The 18,286-nt window shown below is 43.0% G+C and overlaps 6 protein-coding genes across 6 annotated transcripts; 3 read left to right on the forward strand and 3 right to left on the reverse strand.

The window, feature by feature from the left end:
* Window positions 1–29: 29 nt before the first annotated feature.
* On the forward strand, window positions 30–1,092 carry SERLADRAFT_480101 (uncharacterized protein; the record flags this gene model as incomplete). Its single annotated transcript, XM_007324140.1, has 3 exons — window positions 30–107; window positions 163–741; window positions 798–1,092. 3 exons carry the CDS (start codon window positions 83–85, stop codon window positions 1,007–1,009), a joined length of 816 nt encoding a protein of 271 aa, XP_007324202.1.
* A 66-nt stretch (window positions 1,093–1,158) lies between these two features.
* Window positions 1,159–1,738, reverse strand: SERLADRAFT_480103 (uncharacterized protein; the record flags this gene model as incomplete). The annotated part of the gene is made up of 2 exons (XM_007324141.1): window positions 1,159–1,582; window positions 1,646–1,738. The coding sequence occupies 2 exons, from the start codon at window positions 1,723–1,725 to the stop codon at window positions 1,387–1,389; spliced, it is 276 nt and encodes a 91-aa protein (XP_007324203.1).
* Window positions 1,739–2,006: 268 nt separating this feature from the next.
* SERLADRAFT_480105 (uncharacterized protein) lies at window positions 2,007–3,404 on the reverse strand (the record flags this gene model as incomplete). The annotated part of the gene is made up of 4 exons (XM_007324142.1): window positions 2,007–2,927; window positions 2,984–3,099; window positions 3,153–3,241; window positions 3,302–3,404. Coding segments are annotated over 4 exons (1,185 nt in total), but the record flags the coding sequence as incomplete, so codon positions are not given.
* Window positions 3,405–4,451: 1,047 nt separating this feature from the next.
* On the forward strand, window positions 4,452–8,681 carry SERLADRAFT_418638 (uncharacterized protein; the record flags this gene model as incomplete). Its single annotated transcript, XM_007324143.1, has 17 exons — window positions 4,452–4,502; window positions 4,691–4,780; window positions 4,828–4,899; window positions 4,960–5,181; window positions 5,232–5,456; window positions 5,510–5,776; window positions 5,883–5,981; window positions 6,034–6,140; window positions 6,191–6,345; window positions 6,413–6,575; window positions 6,634–6,854; window positions 6,914–7,197; window positions 7,247–7,784; window positions 7,862–7,891; window positions 7,969–8,102; window positions 8,170–8,343; window positions 8,425–8,681. 17 exons carry the CDS (start codon window positions 4,452–4,454, stop codon window positions 8,545–8,547), a joined length of 2,955 nt encoding a protein of 984 aa, XP_007324205.1.
* A 2,812-nt stretch (window positions 8,682–11,493) lies between these two features.
* SERLADRAFT_374720 (uncharacterized protein) lies at window positions 11,494–13,069 on the forward strand (the record flags this gene model as incomplete). The annotated part of the gene is made up of 8 exons (XM_007324144.1): window positions 11,494–11,547; window positions 11,830–11,926; window positions 11,982–12,010; window positions 12,066–12,093; window positions 12,474–12,551; window positions 12,609–12,722; window positions 12,781–12,847; window positions 12,985–13,069. The coding sequence occupies 8 exons, from the start codon at window positions 11,494–11,496 to the stop codon at window positions 13,067–13,069; spliced, it is 552 nt and encodes a 183-aa protein (XP_007324206.1).
* Window positions 13,038–15,152, reverse strand: SERLADRAFT_480112 (uncharacterized protein; the record flags this gene model as incomplete). Its single annotated transcript, XM_007324145.1, has 14 exons — window positions 13,038–13,459; window positions 13,509–13,534; window positions 13,590–13,630; window positions 13,681–13,791; window positions 13,851–13,928; window positions 13,982–14,039; window positions 14,093–14,169; window positions 14,228–14,260; window positions 14,312–14,339; window positions 14,397–14,422; window positions 14,485–14,668; window positions 14,721–14,812; window positions 14,874–14,890; window positions 14,955–15,152. 12 exons carry the CDS (start codon window positions 14,775–14,777, stop codon window positions 13,312–13,314), a joined length of 867 nt encoding a protein of 288 aa, XP_007324207.1.
* Window positions 15,153–18,286: the final 3,134 nt, after the last annotated feature.

Here is an 18,286-nt window from a genome sequence, read left to right on the forward strand (position 1 = left end):
AAAAAACTCGAGTGTTTCCCACGGTTACTTCCAAGTTAAACTGACTGCAGACTCTAGTTAAAAACATTGCCTTGCTGGAACCATGCTGAAGACGTGTTTTGCGCAATGTAAGTAAACTGTCAGTTAAGCTCATTATTTTTTCGATATAATTATAATACCCAGGTTCGCGCTCAGTCGCGTCTTCGAGCTCTAGTTGCTCTCTGCATACTTCTGCTGTCCGCACGGCCCAGGCTCTAAGCAAGCAAGCAAGACTTGCCAACATTTCGAAAGCACAAGTACGTGTAGAGCTGAAGAAAGCAGTTGACGCAACGCGGGAGTATGCTGTGATTGGCTTAAAGCCTGGCCAAGAAGCCAGGTGGCTTAATTGCGATCTTGCGAAGGCCATTATCACAGAGGAGCAGCTGTATTCCGATACTCCACAAGTTGTCCGAACACCTGACGGGAACATCGAAATCCCAGAACATTTAAACTATGGTATTGGTGGCGAGGAACGGAAGTTGCTTTTCGAAGTCCTACCACCTTTAACCGCAGAGAAGGGAGCCTCGCAATACCAAGAGGTAGCAGGGATCAACCACCAGGATGCTGAAAAAGCGGAGCTGGAGAAAGCAAACATGTTTGCTAAGCTTGTTGATTTGCGAAACGCCAACGCGCAGGGTATCGCATTCGAGAATCGAAAACGCTGTATCGCCGCATTTTCTGAGCCAGGAAAGCCAAATGACACTGGGCGTCCCGAAGTACAAGGTGCGTTATACTTCTTAATGAACTCTTATGATCACTGACGTCGGTTTTTTGTGTAGCCGCTCTTTTGACGATCCAGATACGAAATCTATGGACACATCTGACAAAATTTAGAAAGGACGTCGACAATCGTCGTGGGTTACGGCGCCTGGTTCACCAAAGGGCAAAAATACTGAAGTACTTAAAACGCTTGGATCGGGATCGTTATGATGCAGTACTTCCCCGTCTCGGTCTTGAGGCTGCAAGTGTTGAAGGAGAGCTGGTCGTGTGAGGCAATCCTAACTTGTGGAGGGGGTGGGCCCATTTACCTTAGACTCTACGTATTTCTACCCTTATATATTTCAAACTGTTAAAGACAGATTTGTATGAAATAAGGCAAGACCCTGTGACACAACAACCTCACATTTCAAGAGCATCACAGTAACCAGGAAAGTGCAATGATTATGATTATGAATTTAGTTATACGCTACCAATAATATCCATAGAACACACGTTCTTCAATAGCATAGTCCCGGATGAGAGCATAGTACCAAATATACTGTTGTACAAAGAGTCAATTTATTCAAATGCAACCAAGACAATGGTGGCAAGTCAGGATGATATGAGGATAACATAACTTGGTTTGCGTCATGACGATCACTTCTACCACTAATAAAGATATGACTCGTCAAAGTCATCCATTGGATATTCATCGTGTCCCGAATCTGAACCAGGTTCAGTTTCTGGCTTCTTTATGGCCAGCTTGATCGTGGAACGCTGAGGCAACTTGGTGGTTCTATAGCCTTGAGGAGCTTCATAATCTTTGTAGTAATCTTTATTTTCTTCCGGATGTTCAAGCTGGTGGCTATCATTTGAAACCATAATTAGTCTCACAGAGCTGGTCCTCAAAAAATACAAGGATACATACATTACTGAAATGTGCGACTTCATCTTCGATAGCTCCATAGGTTCCCTTTCAGTCTGAAGGTCAAGGCAATGTGCACACATCCACACAACCAAATCGGATGGAAACTGTGAGGGAAGACCAAAAGAGCTAGATTCGACCGCAGAGATGTTCTGATGTGATTCATCATAGCGGAGAGCATCCTGCAGACTACTGCCCTCGAGCTTCAACCATTTCACTGTCTTGTCATAGTGATCAGATGAATTATGTTTAACCTGTAGACGGGTGAGTTTTGGGCGTGAAGCAGGTATATAGGTATATTCCACACTAACCGCACTCCGCCAGCCGAAGGCAGAGGCCTCAGCTTCATCGGTCGAGCCACCCCAACTCAAGCATGCCGTGCAAGCCAGCCTTGGGTTTAGCTCATCCATTTGTGTCGATGTTGTCTTCTCCGGATCTAAGCCACATGTCTGTACAATATCTTTCACGACTTCACCAGCTATGTTGTCTACCTCCAAAGTCTGACAATTCCAAGGAGTGCGGCTTCCCATAGGAGACTCTAGGTGTCTAGTGGGGTCCGAAATAGGATAACTAAACATGTACCCTCGCTGTTTTGTAAAGCATCGATGACCCATAACTTTAGGGTAAAAAAGCGGATTTGATTTATCCGAACGGCGAGGATGGCGTAAGCGGGATAAGCAGTAAGCAATATCAAAGAAGTCGTCGTCATCATCGTAGGGGTCGAACATTGCAAAGGAGCGAGAAGGGTTGCATTCTTTGCATTTGAATACAGTAGTTGCAAGCCTGATTTGTTGAGCCACAACAGAATCGATAGGTTCGTCCAAATCCAATTCTTTTCCCTTCCCCTTTCCTTTGTCTTGGCTTGTTCCGACTTGGAAAAGACTCGGTGGAAGATCTAGCATGCCTCCATCATCGTCAGTAAGGCTATTAGTCCTCGAATTATCCTCTAAACACTGTTTGTATTTCTTGGCGAATTCTTTGTGTATCTGTTCACGCCAATCTTCGATGATAGTATCCAGATTAGAAAGCACGTCACCAAAGCTCTCTTCGGTGACAGAGACTTCCGTGGGCATTTCTAGCACTTCCTGCACAGCTGCAAATTCGCAGAAATCTGTAGGTTCCGGCATAACATCAACCATCGGTAGACGTGAGATTTTGTATCGCCGAAGGACATTAACCGCAATCCGTTTCCTGGATATAATGAGATCCTTCCGTTCACGTTCGAGACGGTTAGCTTTCATGGTTTCCATGTACTTGATAAGTTCGTCCCGAACATTAGTCCAAACTATGTTCGAGTGGTGAACACACTCCTTGCACACGAAGGAGACAGACATAACTCACTGCGTGTCGTGAGACGCGTCGGTTGTTTGACTAATTTATGGTGAGAGAGGTCATCTCGGTAGGGAATTTGGGCAATTTCTTCTCCCCAGCCTAGTTCGGTCAATTTATCGATTATACTTGGTACTCGATCAGATAAACAGCAAGAAAATCGGGGGAAATAATCACGCACGCTCTTTTTCTATCTCTCCTTGCATCTTCAAGCTGTTCTGACCTATCTCGTGCTTGAGAGGTTGCCCACTTTTCGCACAATTCTGCATGCTGCGTATGGCATTCGTCTCAGATAATCATTGGTCTGGCAAAAAAAAAAAAAGGACTAACTTCTGTAATTTGCTTTATAAGCAGAGATTGCTGTTCCTTGTAACGATCGAGTTCCACCATATCACCATTCAAGCTGGTGAGCTTTTCTCGTACTTCAGACAAGTGCTTGTGATAGAAGGCATGCCGTCCACGCTCTATCTGACAGTCAGTGAACCATGTTTGGAGAGAATGCTGATACATACTTGCAGGTCGCCTTGGAGTGAGAAAATGTTCATCCATGTACAAAAAGGTTTCGAATAAACTGGTCACTACTGTCAGTGAACGAAACAATCCTAAATAGGGTACTATACTTTGTCTTTGCACACTTTGCACACAGGCGCATGCCGAGTCGCCAATCTACAGAGCGTATGTGAGGGGTAAGACAAGCCTAGAAACAAGATATTTGAACTAAGCAAAGACATAGGGGGCAATATGGTGCATACATGGCAATGCTGGTCGAACACTAGATTGGCATAATGCGGTTCACTCAAAAAGGGAGGACAGGGAGGCAAATCTGTAACGCTTTCGCGGGCAGATATCCAGATAGATATGGAAGACTTGTGCATGAGAACGCCTCTGAACTGCTTCGTTGTGCGAGCGAGATTCAGTAGATCTAACGGTCGTAAGTGTCCAAATATCTATTTGTCAGGGGTTATGAATAGGTCGAAGTCCTGTAGAGAACAAGTGGCGGACCTCGAACAATACATCCATCGGCATGTTCATGAGGTCTGCAAGTTTTCCAAGCTTGGGAAGCCATTTCTGTCGTTTTTTTGGTGCTGGCTTCTCAGCAGCGCTTCCTGGCTGGGGGTCAGATACACGTTGCCTCTTGGACCTTCTTTGTCTCTTGACTTCATCGCCAGTCATCAGAGTGGCGCTGCTATTTTCACCCATGGCAAGTCTATGTTGAACCAGATACAACGCTGATCACAAAATCAAACACAATGTGATGGTGAAAGAAGAGAACCTTAAGGCAGAGGAGTCGCATATACTTTAGCAAATTACGGCCTTTCCCGAGCTCATAAACGCGTCGCGGCCACGTGCACGTGAGCAGGACGAGTCTAAGCTTAACGTTGCCGTAAATCACAAAGCTCTGTCAACCTTTCCTTGTCTTCTACCATGGCGGCTTCAGAGATATCTGCTATATTGCGCGATACTTTGAGCACAAACACAAATGTTCGGATTCCAGCGGAGCTCAGACTCTCTGAGATGTTTTCTCGCCCAGGTTCGTTTGATTCCTTTCCTTGTCAAGTACCATAACATCAAGCTGATTGTTATCTTTGCGCGTTCTGCAGAGGCAGGCCTCGAGCTCTCGCGTCTGATTCTTGCTCAAGATGTGGACATATCCTTACGACAGATGAGTTGTTTCGTTTTTTAAACTCGAGATCGCGTCTTGATGGCTCAATGCCTCAGCACTCCGCGAGCATCATTCTTAGAAAATACGTGACGGAGAGATGGTCACCATACTTTGCGGCATTCAAGGGAGATGCTCCGCCTGTGGAGGTAGATATTTCTATTTTCAACATACTCAAATATTCACTATCATCCAGGTCAAAACTCAAATACGCCACATTGTATTCCAAGGACTTTCAGACCCAAATCGCAAAATCCGTTCTTTGTGTGTATGTCGGGCAACGAAAACTTAACCATTTGGATTTCATTTTAATCTCGATATTCTCTAGGCCCATGCCTTATCGTCTATTGCAAACTGCGATTGGCCCGATGAATACCCGGACCTGCTGTCCTCTTTGATCACCCTTTTATCATCCAATGCACCGGACTCGGTTCATGGAGCTATGCAAGTCCTCACAGAATTCATCAAGTCTGACTTGACTGAGGACCAAATTTTGCCTGTCCTCCGAGAGCTTCTACCAGTATTGTTGTCCATCCTTGGCTCGACTGAGGTAAGGACAACTTTAAGTTACAGGTTAAATGATACCAATCACCCAGACAGCAACACAATGCTCTGACACGTGCGCGCACGGTCTCTGTTTTCCGTCAATGTGTCACAGCCTTGTACATGGTCAAAGAGCAGTATCCCCAAGCTACCAAGGAGGCGACCGCGTCGATTCTTCCAGTTTGGTTGGATGCATTCAAAGTTTTGTTGAATCTGGATCCATCAATAGACGTGAATGCGGACAAGTGGGATGGCCTGGCTATCAGGATTCAGATTTTCAAGGTGATTCGGACAAAGTTGATTTCCTTTGAAACGCTGACAAATTTATGGCACAGACATTGGATGCAATTCACACTTCTTTCCCTCGAGCTATGACTACATATCTGCAAAACTATCTGGCTGCCTCTCTTCATCATCTTAAAGCTCTTTTCCCTACATATGCACATTACTACGTATCCTCTTCAGAGTCTCCCCCTCGCACTTCTGAGGATGACTCCATTGAGCTTTCCCATCTTATCTGCCCCCTTGCCGATTTTTTGTCGAACGTTGTGAGAGGTGGAAAAGCCAGAGATTGGCTACAGCTGGAAAACCTTGGTGCTTTGGTCGAAGCTACCCTCAGCTATTCTCAAATGACACAAGACGATGCAAGTCCCCTTTATCAATACGCCCGGTTTGGCTGATGAACTAATGGAATAATTATCCTGACAGGAGGACACATGGGCAAATGATGCCAATGCTTTCGTAGCTCAAGAAGAAGATGCGACACAGACTTACGGTGTGCGGGTTGCAGGTTTTGATTTACTTTCCGTATGTTCACTGTACATAATAATGAATAACATGTTGCTGACCACATATCTAGAGCCTCGTCGACCGTTCCCCTGCCCAAACATGTCATTCATTGCAATCTACGGTACATCAAATAGTGGCGTCGTCGCAGAGTACTCGTGACAGTGGTGTCGCCCAGTGGTGAGTAACTTCAATCAGGGATAAAATGTATCGTAATTAACCCGAAATAGGTGGAAACCTCTCGAAGCAGCCCTTGCTGCGATTGGTTCTCAGGCTGAAGATATCCTCGAATGCATTGAAGACGAGCGAGAATCGGGGCGGACAAAGCCAATTGACATAGAGTTTTTACTCGCTGACGTTGTTCCCTCTATCCTGAATCTTTCAGGTGGGTGGTTTTTAAGGAACTTTAGCTTTTCGCTTTTCAATGCCTCACTATCTTTGACTATCGCTAGACCACCCGTTCTTGCAGGGAAGAGGGTTTGTTTTTGCTAGCCAATTCGCACAGCTGCTTCCTGTTGAAATGGTTGGACAATACTTAGAAGCCGCGATACATGTCATCGAGTCTGACGCTGCTGGAATTCCGGTTAAAATTTCTGCTGTTAAAGCAGTTCACAAGTAAGTGCATAATGTTGCTCAGGTTTCACCTGGTCCACTCATTTGTATTTGTCTGAAGCTTCTGCCAAGGAGCCAATGATTCTGCTCTTACACCTTTTGTACCCAGAATTGCTCAAGACTTGGGCCCTTTTCTGTTACTCACAACAGAAGATACACTATCTCTAGTACTCGAGACTATGTCTGAAGTAATCAACGTGGACAAAGGTAACTGGATAACCGTAGATCTCTCCAACTCTTTAGTGTTGGCAGTATTAGAAGTTTGGTCAAAAAATAACAAAGGTAAAAATTGTCGATGCTTTCCTTGCTCTGCTTCTCTACTGAGATATCTATGTTACCAGACCCAATATTCTTATCCATATTCACCGATATTCTCACTTCCCTTGCCTCATCCAATGCTCCGGGAGTCTACGAAACTGTGGTCAAGCAAGCACTACCCACTCTATGCACCGCAATTGGCGGCGCCACGCCAGAAGAATCGTGGATTGCAGGGTCAGCCATTGATCTTGTTGGGAGCCTAGTCCAAGGCGCTTCAGGCACCGGAATCGGCGAGGGCTTCTTTGCTCTCCTCGCGCCTAATCTCTTCCACTGCTTAGCAAAGACTGAGGATAGAGACGTTTTGCAGGTTTGTATGTTAAAACCTATGCTCCGTCGGTTACTCATAACTGGCACAGAACGGTGTAATTTGCCTTACCCTTGTCGTCCGAAAAGACTGTGGTCAGCTGCTGTCTTGGCATGATGCAGCTGGTCAATCAGGCCTTGATCACGTCCTGAAACTGATCGCTAAACTTCTCCAAAGCGAAGATGAATCAGGAGGACTTGTCATCGGTGACTTGATCATCCACCTCTTGCGACGCGCTGGAGATTCTGTTCTACCCGTCCTTCCGGAGCTGCTCCAAGCGATGATAGCGCGTATGACAAACGCTAAGACTGCGACTTTCCTCCAAAGTCTCGTTATTCCTTTTGCCTTCCTTATTTACAACCAGGCTGATACCATCCTTACGCTTCTCGAGTCCAGCACTATGATACAAGGCCACTCAGAGCTCGACATCCTAATACAAACCTGGTGTGAGAATGCTGAAACCTTCCAAGGTTTCTGGCCTACACGCATCAGCGCGCTCGCTTTGACAAAACTATATGCGCTGGAAAGACAGAGTCTACAGTCGTTGATGGTCAAAGGCGATATGGTGGTTAAGCCAGAGACCAAGAATGGTAAGTAACTCATTCTACTCATAATTATGTTCATGTTCGAACTCGAGTTCATATTCGTCTTGGGGTGCGTGCGGTAGTAATCATGACCCGGTCACGGACAAAGACAAGTGCGCGTCGAGACTGAGTTACCTTTTGTTGTGGCATGATGTGCTAGTGCTGATGTGTTCCTTTCAATGTTCTTTAGTGCCGCATGAATTTACATCAGTCTCATTCCCTGTAAAGGCGCTCAAGTTGTTGTTACATGATCTCCGCTCAGGCGGGGATTCAGCTACGATCAACGCTAATGGCGAATCCTTTGATGTAGATTCTGACGATGGGGTAAGTTGATAACAAACCTCTGCTATACAACAATCTGATCGTCATCTTTTTGTCCGGATAACTCCAGGATGATGACTGGACAGAGGAAGAAAGGCTGCATCAAGGGTTCAAGGAGGAAGAATTTTCCTTCCTGTCCGAGATGCTTGGTCCGCGTGGAGCGAACTTCGATAATGATGATATACTAGAGCAGAATGATGACGAGGACTTGAAGAATGATCCTGTTTCACAAATGGATATGCAGGTATGTTTAGATGCCTTGTATCATCTTTGTATCATCTTCTATTATGTACTCCACTTATTACTGCTTCCCTCTATCAAATAGGGACATCTTGTATCATTTTTCCACGAATGTGCAGCCCGCAACACCAATAGCTTCTCTTCGAACGTAGAACATTTGACAGCGGAGGAGATGGCAGTCGTCAGGCAGGTTGTTCAACAGCAATGACCACATCATGATGTTTTCCAGGGGTAGTACTACCATTGACAGGAGTCTAGCTCCGATCATTGTATAAGATAAGAAGAATAGAATAGAATCAAGAGGCCACCCGGATAAGCGTACTAAATGCATTTCGGATGTGTATTGGATTTGACGATAGTTGTAATTATATGCCACGGTAAGGTCAACGATCACTGGCAGACCAATCGGCGTGCGAAGCTTACGGAGACTACTTTGAGATGCGGATAGCCTACACATGGCATGTCGTTCAAACGCTCACGTTCCCACACTGTAAATGGTATACAGACTAAAGCCAGATATTGTTCACAGCCCGCTGGAATTGATTCATATGGTTCAGACAAACCAAATTATATACTTTGGCTTATACACACCATATGAATGCTACCTGATATGGGCTGTGAAAACTATATCCAAAAGTAATAATATAGTTGCACAAACCTGTACTTAGATAAACAGTTTACCAGAACTATACTGTAATGCAACAATTTGGTTTTCCAAGACTATACCATGGAAACAGGGTATTAAAACCATACCATAGTGATATGGATATATACAACTATACTTTGATAAATGGTGTGGTAAAACCATACTGTAATATGTTGGATATTTGGTCCCTCAAGGCGCGGGAACAGGCAGGATTCTTTTGGTAAATGAATGCCGTAACAACATAAATACATGCTTCTTATATAACAAACATATGTAAATATCATGTGAAAAACAATGATAGCCACAAAAGGCTGGTTGTAATCACAGAGTAAAGCTTCGGGCAAAGCTCCGAAGTTTGCTTACGTAATATAATTTCTACATAATACACTGCTATAGTTGCATAAGACTGTATCTGGGTAAACAGTGTATCAAAACTATACTACAGTATAGTAATATGGGTGTATGGGACTGTACTTCAGTAAACAGTATATTGAAACCATACTATAACATACTACCTACTATGGTCATATAAGACCATACCTTAGTAAACAGTGTATCAGAACTATACCATAGTACAGTAATATGGTTGTATAAGACCATATTTTAGTATATAGTATATTAAAACCATACTGTAAGATTACTACTATGATCATATAGGACTATACCTTAGGAAACAGTATTTCAGAACTGTACTGTAGCATAGTAATATGGTTATATGGGACCATACTTCAGTAAACAGTATATTAAAACTATACTATAATACACACTATAGTTTCATAGGACCATACTTTAGTAGACAGTGTATCAGAACCATATCATATTTAGATTATATGGTTTCACAAGACCATATTTCAATAAATAGAATATAGAAACTATATTGTATTTGGGTAATATGGTTGCATAAAACTATACTATGATAAACAGTTTATAAACACTATACATGTTTTTTTTTAGTATGGTTTTGATATACCATTGCAAATGTTATGGTTATGTAATACTATATCAATATGGTTGCAAAAAACTAAACTAAAATTAAACATGTATAAAAATACAAACACAGGATTTGAACTTAAGACCTCATAGTATTGCAAGAGCAAGACAACCAGATTTAACCACTACACTATCACCATTATATATATTGTCTAAATATTATATGCTATAAGCCTATAAAGTTGTCTAGTTTCAATAGACTTAGAATAATTTTGTGAAAAAATGCAGCGATATAGTTTCCCCACACCATATCCAAACAGTATTATAGCACCATACTACTTATATGGTTTCTCAAAACTGTAATAATAGAATAGTGCACAAAAACCATTTCACACAATATAGTCACCTAAAACCATATTATTGTATAGTTGTCAGATACTGTTTCAGATATAGTTTCTACAAACCATATTGGTAAAAAGTAATATAGTGGTATAAAACCATATCCCAACCAATAAGTAGGTATAGTTTATATATACAGGTACTTTTATACATTTATTTAAATATCTTGAATATCATTTCTATTCATCTTGTGGCTCAGTGGTTTAGTTGTCTACTCAAATTATTGACTGACCACAAGGCCTTTGGTTCAATTTTTGATGGTGGCAATTTTTTTGAAATGCAATGAGATAGTCTCTAGAAACCATATCACTGAATTAATTACAGCCGGCTGTGAATGCAATGTGGCTAAATGCTGTATACGTCCTAAAGTGGTAGACCGTGAGCGTTTGAACAGCCGGGTCTGCGTCGCCTGCCCCTTGAGATGTTATACCGTGACCACTGGCACCACCGCTCGATATTCAAGGTCCTGCATTTTACCCTTGCAGGCTGGATGTATCCGCCGTGATGTAAGTTACGTATGCTCATATTCAAACTGGTAATGACGAATCATATAATGAATTCAAATACCAATTACCTCACGAACGCCTGGCAGGTCAACCAAGCCTGTTCAATTTCTGATGAACAAACTGCTATGAGCTGAAACAGTTTACCCAGGCTGGTCACACCGTGCGGCATTTCGTCCGTTGGTTTGATTGCATCACCAGTGAGCGCTCGTTGATTGTTGCATTGAATTCACAATCGCCATTGCAGTCCGTAATTGTACGCCTATGCTATGCCCTTGCCATACCAGTGATCAATGTGTCACGGTATAGCATTCTGTACCGGCGCTATCGACAGTACTCTTTCGGCTCTATCAATACAGATGTGAAATCATCATCATCACACATTGACAACATGAGCGGATTTCAAACCATATGCACTTCATACTACTATCTCAGCCCAAGTACCCTTCGCAGCTTCCATACATAACCTATTGGTAGGAGAGAGTAGTATGCGTTTTTCAAGCCTCCAAGCACTTACATGGCAGCGGAGACTAGCTTGGCAAATGAATCAACATCACTGATAATCCCCTGTCAATCTATCGTACGAGCCTGTACGAGCAAGGCACCGTTACAGCCTGGAAAATATATAAACTGGAAAGGTTGATATTTCGTATACCTGGCGTACATAGACTCCTAGATGGCAGACTTTTATACTACCCCGGCTTTCCTGTCTAATCTGCAGACATCTAAGGTATAGTATTCCTCTTTTCTTCTTAGCTGCGCTCTTTTGACCAAATGTTGGCTCAGTACTTGAATGGTGCGTAATTCTCTCGGAATGAATATAAGTAATATGTCATGGACACTCCGTATGACTAGTCGCTGGTTTGGCAATATGGGTAAGGATGCTCAACTCATATCAAGCTCATTAAATAACTCAAAGATTTTCAGATATTTGACTTTTGTATCACGTTTGAGACGGAGGTTAATTTGATGTTGCTATACGTTCATCAAACACTCACCCGAGTTATGTCAGGTACACTTGGTCTGTGGAAAGAAGTGGGATTTTACGCGATTCGTATTCACTGCCTCGCGTTATCTACCTCTAATTGGCGCTCTTCTGACAGTGAGCGGTATGTGATTTTAATTGGTGATACATTACACAATATCTGATGTAGCAGGACATAGCTGCTCTTCAGACAGATCGTTCAGGAAGCGTTAGTAACATCATATCATAAGTAAGATACTCGAGCTTAATTTTGCTATGGATAGTGCATACCCTTCAATGATGCTTCAGATGGTAAGCTTCTTAAGCTTAAGAAATGTCAGACTTTTATCTTACCTTCCTTGCAGTGATTCACTTGCTGGGCATTGTCGCCTCAGAAGGCTGGTCTTCAGTTACTCTTACAGTTCTTCTTGAACTAAACTTTATTTGTGAAGGTCTACTCATCCTACGAACTTGTGCTTTCTGGCAAGGCAACAAGAAACTCCTGATTGGGGTATTGGTTTACGGTGTCGTATGAATCTTCACTCTGCACGAGAAGCTATTCGATACAACCAGTTTATATAGCTTTCGCTTCTACTAGCTGTCGTCGTGCCTCGTCAAATACACAACAAATACACTAGCTGTAAGCCCTTGCAATATCAATCGCCCAGTCCAAAGCTTACTCTTTCCCTTAGCAAACCCGGGAGGTTGCATATTTGCAGGCAATCAAACAAACGCTATACAATATGCATTCTTAGTAGTTTTTGAGATCGGTTGGTGCTAATCTCGTAGCAAGGGTACTATACTGATCGATACCTGCGTGACTTCAGTCCTGCTGTTTTTAACAGCACTCAAAAGGTATAAATTCTATGAGCATGCTAGGGATAGCATAGTAATCACCACACTCTTTCGGGATAATGTGCTGTATATGGGAGCTATTATATGTGAGTCACTATAGCTTTACAGTACAGCTATTCCTCACTACAATATGTTCATTCCTAGCCATTTCATTGGCCAATATCATCGTCATTGTCACTGTACTGGTAAATTTTGATGCTTGCAGAGAATAGTCAGATGAAATACTGATGTCTTAAATCACTCAGCTTGGTGCTATTAACGCCCTCGACACGTGCGTTCAGATGATAACACGATCCTCAAGATACTCATAGAAAATGTTGTTTACAGACTACAGCTCGCACTGCATAGCGTCCTAGCCTCTCGCATTCTGTTTAATCTCCGTGAAACTCAAAACTATACGAGAAGTTACCGTATTAGAATTCCTCGTGGTTGAGCCTGAGAGAGATGGGAGGTGTTGCGCTGTCAAGAAGTCACCTGTATTTGTATTTGTATACTGGTCATGAAGGCTAACAAGATCCTAACGATGTAAAACTTGTGCAACGTAATACCAGTTTTGGTGGGGTGAAACGAATTTGGAAGATTTTTGTAATATAAAACACAGGATAACCGACTTCATGCGAGCTCGTAGCTCCAATTGCAATTCTGCGGAAGGTATTTCATCCGCGATGAAACTCCTTACGACTGAAGTACTGAGGTAGCACGACCATCAGAATCCACCAGAGGCATCAGGGTCTCACAGCGCATAGCGGGTCCTAGGGCATCTGTCCGACGCAGGTTGAATAGAATGCGAGATGCTAGGACGCTGTGTACGACGATCTGCAATCTACGCATCTGATGTGAGAGCGCCTGACTTTGTATAGTTCCTAACGCACGTATCGAGTGAATTGATGTATCCAACCTGATCGTGATGTAAGCAATGAGTATTATCCCACCATCAGAATATTCTGACTCACTGGAACAGAAACAGTTAGGAGAATATTTGCCAACGTAATCACTAGGAATGAATCATTAGTAAGTGGGAGGAGAAGTAGAGAGCGACTTCACATATTATACAGCTAATATACATGATCCCATCGAGATAGAGAGTGATGATCACGGAGCTGTTGGTAAAGCGATAATTTTTGAATCTTTTGTATATGATCAAAAATAACAGGACTAAACATACATAAAGGTGTAAACTACCTCGACAAACGAGATTTCAAGACAGAACTCACTGAATTCGAACAGTAACAAAAACCCATATACTATCGCGCCTGTTCTACCATCAAAAAATAGGCAACTCCCAGGATTTGCTTTGAAGTGGTATCAACTAGACCGCAAGCTATTTCTAGAGAAATTGACGCACTGTAGCCTTCCGGAGCCTGCACTTGAGTTGGCACAAAAATAGCCATTGCAATAAGGATCTTGAATCCACATTTTAATCGTAGATATAATAACCTATGCCAAAACCACTTACTGCAGCGAGTCCTAGAAGCCCGGCAAGTAATTGCTTACTACCTTCCCAAAACGTGTAAGTTCGCTGAACTAGTAAGCCTGCATCATCATTGGCCCATATCAGCCAAAGCTAGACATACATGGGTGGGTGAGTTACCTTCTGCAGCGACAATGCCCACGATGTGTATGACTGTTGGTGTGGTCAATGCAACGCGAGTATTTCCAAAAACGTAGGACTGACTGTTTTCCGCCGTATCGAAGGGTTCACACTGCAAAGAATTCACTCAGTGCGAAGGATAGGTTTGATATGAAGATAAAAAACTGACATTGCCCGTACGAGTCACCACAGCAGCTTGTCAAGTACAGTGACAGTAAATTCGAGATATCAGAAGGCACGAACAAAATATGACTTACAATATACAGTCATAACAGCCCCTATGAATGGCAGGTAACGGGCAAGTGTAAACATGATCCGGGTAGTTTTCCATTGTCTCCCCCAGACCCAGTGAATCTGTTGACGACGTCTAAGAAATGGTTTAACTTTATGATGCTCATTAAGGACCACCTCAGTTCCCGATGTGATACAATAGTCATAAAGCTGAGATTGTCATCAGTACTGCAGCGATAGCTCTTTCCTATTACTTTCTTACCCAAACCGCCAACCCAGCGACTAATGAGATCGATGAGCTGTAGCATTGAAACCTCATTTGAAGATCGACTCATCATGCATACCGTTAAAATACTGGAAATATGGGTGATATCAATACGATACCAAATGACAGACACAGTATCACGGTGCTTACCTTGGATGTCTGCAAACCTGAAAGGAATAAAGGGGAGTCCGTCGACATTCTGGCTGTGCGACTTGCTGATCAGTTATTTACCTGGTTTATCTGGCTATATATCAAAAACGTGGATATCCGTCCCCCTCAGTTCCACATGTACGTTCTCCTATGTCCTATGATTAGGATACGAGAGTCTATCGGATGATTATTGACCCTGAAGCCTCGAGGAATCAAGCAACACCTTTTATCGTGAGAGGACCCAGATCCTTCTCAGCCTCGCTATTGGTAATCACCATGAGCGCCTGTTAAAATAAGATGCCACGGACCCCGTAGTCACTTCTCTCTCACCACAACCACGCTATTGGCTGCTGCAAAGATATATGATACGATACTGAATGGAACCATTCCTTTTAGTGGGACTTTGAACAAGAATCCAGGCACAACTTGAAAACATGTTAGATCCATGGCTGGGAGCCTAGATACATTGTCCCGTCAGAGCCAATTAGCCGTAAAGGTCATATCCATGCATATTAACAAATCCACAATATACCGCGCAGTACAGCCAAACACTCCCAACATGTACAGGGACAACTCACCCAATCTCAGAGTCATTGCGTGCCCCGCTTGGACCGGGTAGTGATTCCCTTGTATCTGCTCGCCACTCACTCCTGGAGGAAATAAACGACAGGGGTATCGTGTCTTCTTGCCTTCTTGCGTTCGTTTGACGAAGGTTGAAGAGGATTCGAGATGCCAGAACGCTATGTGATACAATTTGTAGCCTACAAGTAGACCGAGATTGAGATTGAGTTGAAATGCACCCGAAAACGAACGTACGTATCAAGAGAATTGATATATCCAACCTAATATAAATTTCATGTCATATCGTGCTGTTTAACGTGAAACAAAAGTACTCACGGGAACAGTGACAGTGACGACTATGTTTATCAGCGTTATCACTGAAATTACACGTCATATTAAACTCGAATTTTGGTTATAAAGGTGGAGGCACCTACAAATAATGCAAATCATATATATCACCCCATCACGATAGAGAGTTACGATGAGTAGGTTGTTAGTTGTGTTATAGAACCGAAATCTCTTGTATATATTCAAAAACAACAAGACTGAAGCCACGTTGCACCATCGGTTAGATCCACGAACTTAATATTACTAAATCTGAAGCTCACGTAGTTCAAACAGTATCAAAAACCCATACACAATTGCCCCAGTCCTTCCGTCGAAAAAGATACAGCTACCCGGATTTGCTTGGAGATGTCAGCTTGACATGAATATTGATTATAAAAGAGTGACCTACGGTAGCCTTCAGGGGCAGTGACTTGAGTGGGCACAACAACTGCTCCAATAGTGATAACCTATAACAAGCTTTCAGCCGCATATCAGCCTTGATAATTACAAGAAACCCACTACAGCAAACGGCACAAGCCATAGAAGCAACTTTTTACTGCTTTTCCAAAACGCATAAGTCCTCAAGATAAGGAGCACTGTGCGGTCTCCCGCATTAGCGCAATTTCAGAAGAAATAAAAAAAATAGTTTCAATGGAACCTTCTGCTGCAACAATGCCAATGATGTGGATGACTTCGCTTCCTTAGTGTTCGCAACAACATGATAGGCATGAAAGACCCACTATTTGCGGCGTTGTTGAATGGTGCACACTGTATCGAGTATCAATACCTGCCGCTCATTATGACAAAATGCAGTGAAACAACTAACATTGCCTGAACGATCCACCACAGCAGCTTCAATAAAATGTGAGAGGTTATGCGCGAAGAGGTAACTAGAACGTACGTACTATACACGGTCATAGAAGCGCCGATGGTTGGTACATAGCGTGCAAGTGTGAATATAATCCGCGTAAATTGCCATTTTCGCCCCCAGACCCAAAGAACCTACGGTGTCATTATTTGAGCTTGATAAAAATCCATAAATTGATGCATGATACCTCAGTCTCGAATGTAATGCAGTAGTCGAACACCTAGAAGTGTGCCAGGTTAGTTAAGGTGTATTTATTTCTTACGCGTCCTTACCCAAACTGCCAAACCAGCAACTGATGTTCATCAATTATCATTGCTCTGAGTATAGCCTCTAGTGATCGTGTAACAGCGCTCACCATTGAAATACTGCAGGAGAAGAACAGATGTCAATGCAATTTGATCTATGTGGGCAAAGAGTATACACACCCGGGATACCTGCAGACTTGTTAGGAAGGATACGCTTGTAGTTGACATTCCACTCACCCCAACTATACCCAGCGTACAACACCACCTCATTTATATAGTGGCATATATAGACTATCCTAGGATTCTGGCTTCCACACTTCTTTGTCGTCAATTATGGCGGGAAACGGATAATGGTCTCATCCATATGCGCCGATTGGCGCGATATAAGAAGAACTTGATGACCATTACCCCGTCTTGTTACTCCGGAGTGCGGAGTCCTGAGTGATTGGCCGATACTCTCTAGCGTGAGAGGGAGCGAACTTATTTGAATACCGCGGTCTTGGCGAAAACCCCTGTACAGACAATGCCTACCAAGATCAAGTGATTTTGGGTAACCTTCTCATATATTGATGCGACGAGATGATGAATTGCTGATAGGATCACGACAGGCCTGAGAACAAGCCATCCAGTAGAACTAGTCGCAGTTTGAAAGGTCAGTCTCTTACTCACCTATAATCACTTTTTCCAACTCTTCTCTGATATACTCGCCCCAGTTCTTGGTTAGGTTACGTATAAAAATGGCATCTTAAGCTCCCGTCGTAGCTGTTATGAATTACTCATAGGATTTGCGACTAATTCATTTATGCACTAAAGTACTCTGTTTGCAAGCAGCTGGCTAAACTTAAGATCGAGTGCGAACAACCGTGGAAGAGTACATGACATGCCTGGGAAGCCACTGAGAGCATGAAAAAATGTTAGCATGTTTATTGGGTGCCTGTAGTACACTGACGTGCCGTCGGCTTAAATACCTTCTCAAATCCTCTCTGTAAGAACTGGAGTGGCGAACCTTATTGATTTCATCCACAGGTTATCGTCAGTAGACGCGCCATCGTGTAATCGGAGCATTTCAATAGACTGTAGATCTGTCAGTATGAGCGATGGGTAGCCGAAAACTTCGATTAACCTGCGTACAACTTACTAGTGAAGCCCAGTAAACGATCCACATAAATGTTGAGGCTTTGAAGCGCGGCCGCAAAACAATGTTTACGTTTCTTCATGACTGCTGTTTTGGGAAGAGTATAAAATTGACATCAAGCTAGTCAGCATCTTATTGCGAGCCAACTGATTCAGATAGTTGCAATGTTATACAAATATCAGACAAGGACGAGGAAAATATTTGAGCCTCAGTATATCTCCGAAATGATTTGAAGCTCAGGATGATCCTGCCTAGTTACACTTGTCCTCGTATGATG

This window comes from Serpula lacrymans, assembly GCF_000218685.1.
Source record: "Serpula lacrymans var. lacrymans S7.9 unplaced genomic scaffold SERLAscaffold_18, whole genome shotgun sequence".
Taxonomy (NCBI): Eukaryota; Fungi; Basidiomycota; class Agaricomycetes; order Boletales; family Serpulaceae; genus Serpula; species Serpula lacrymans.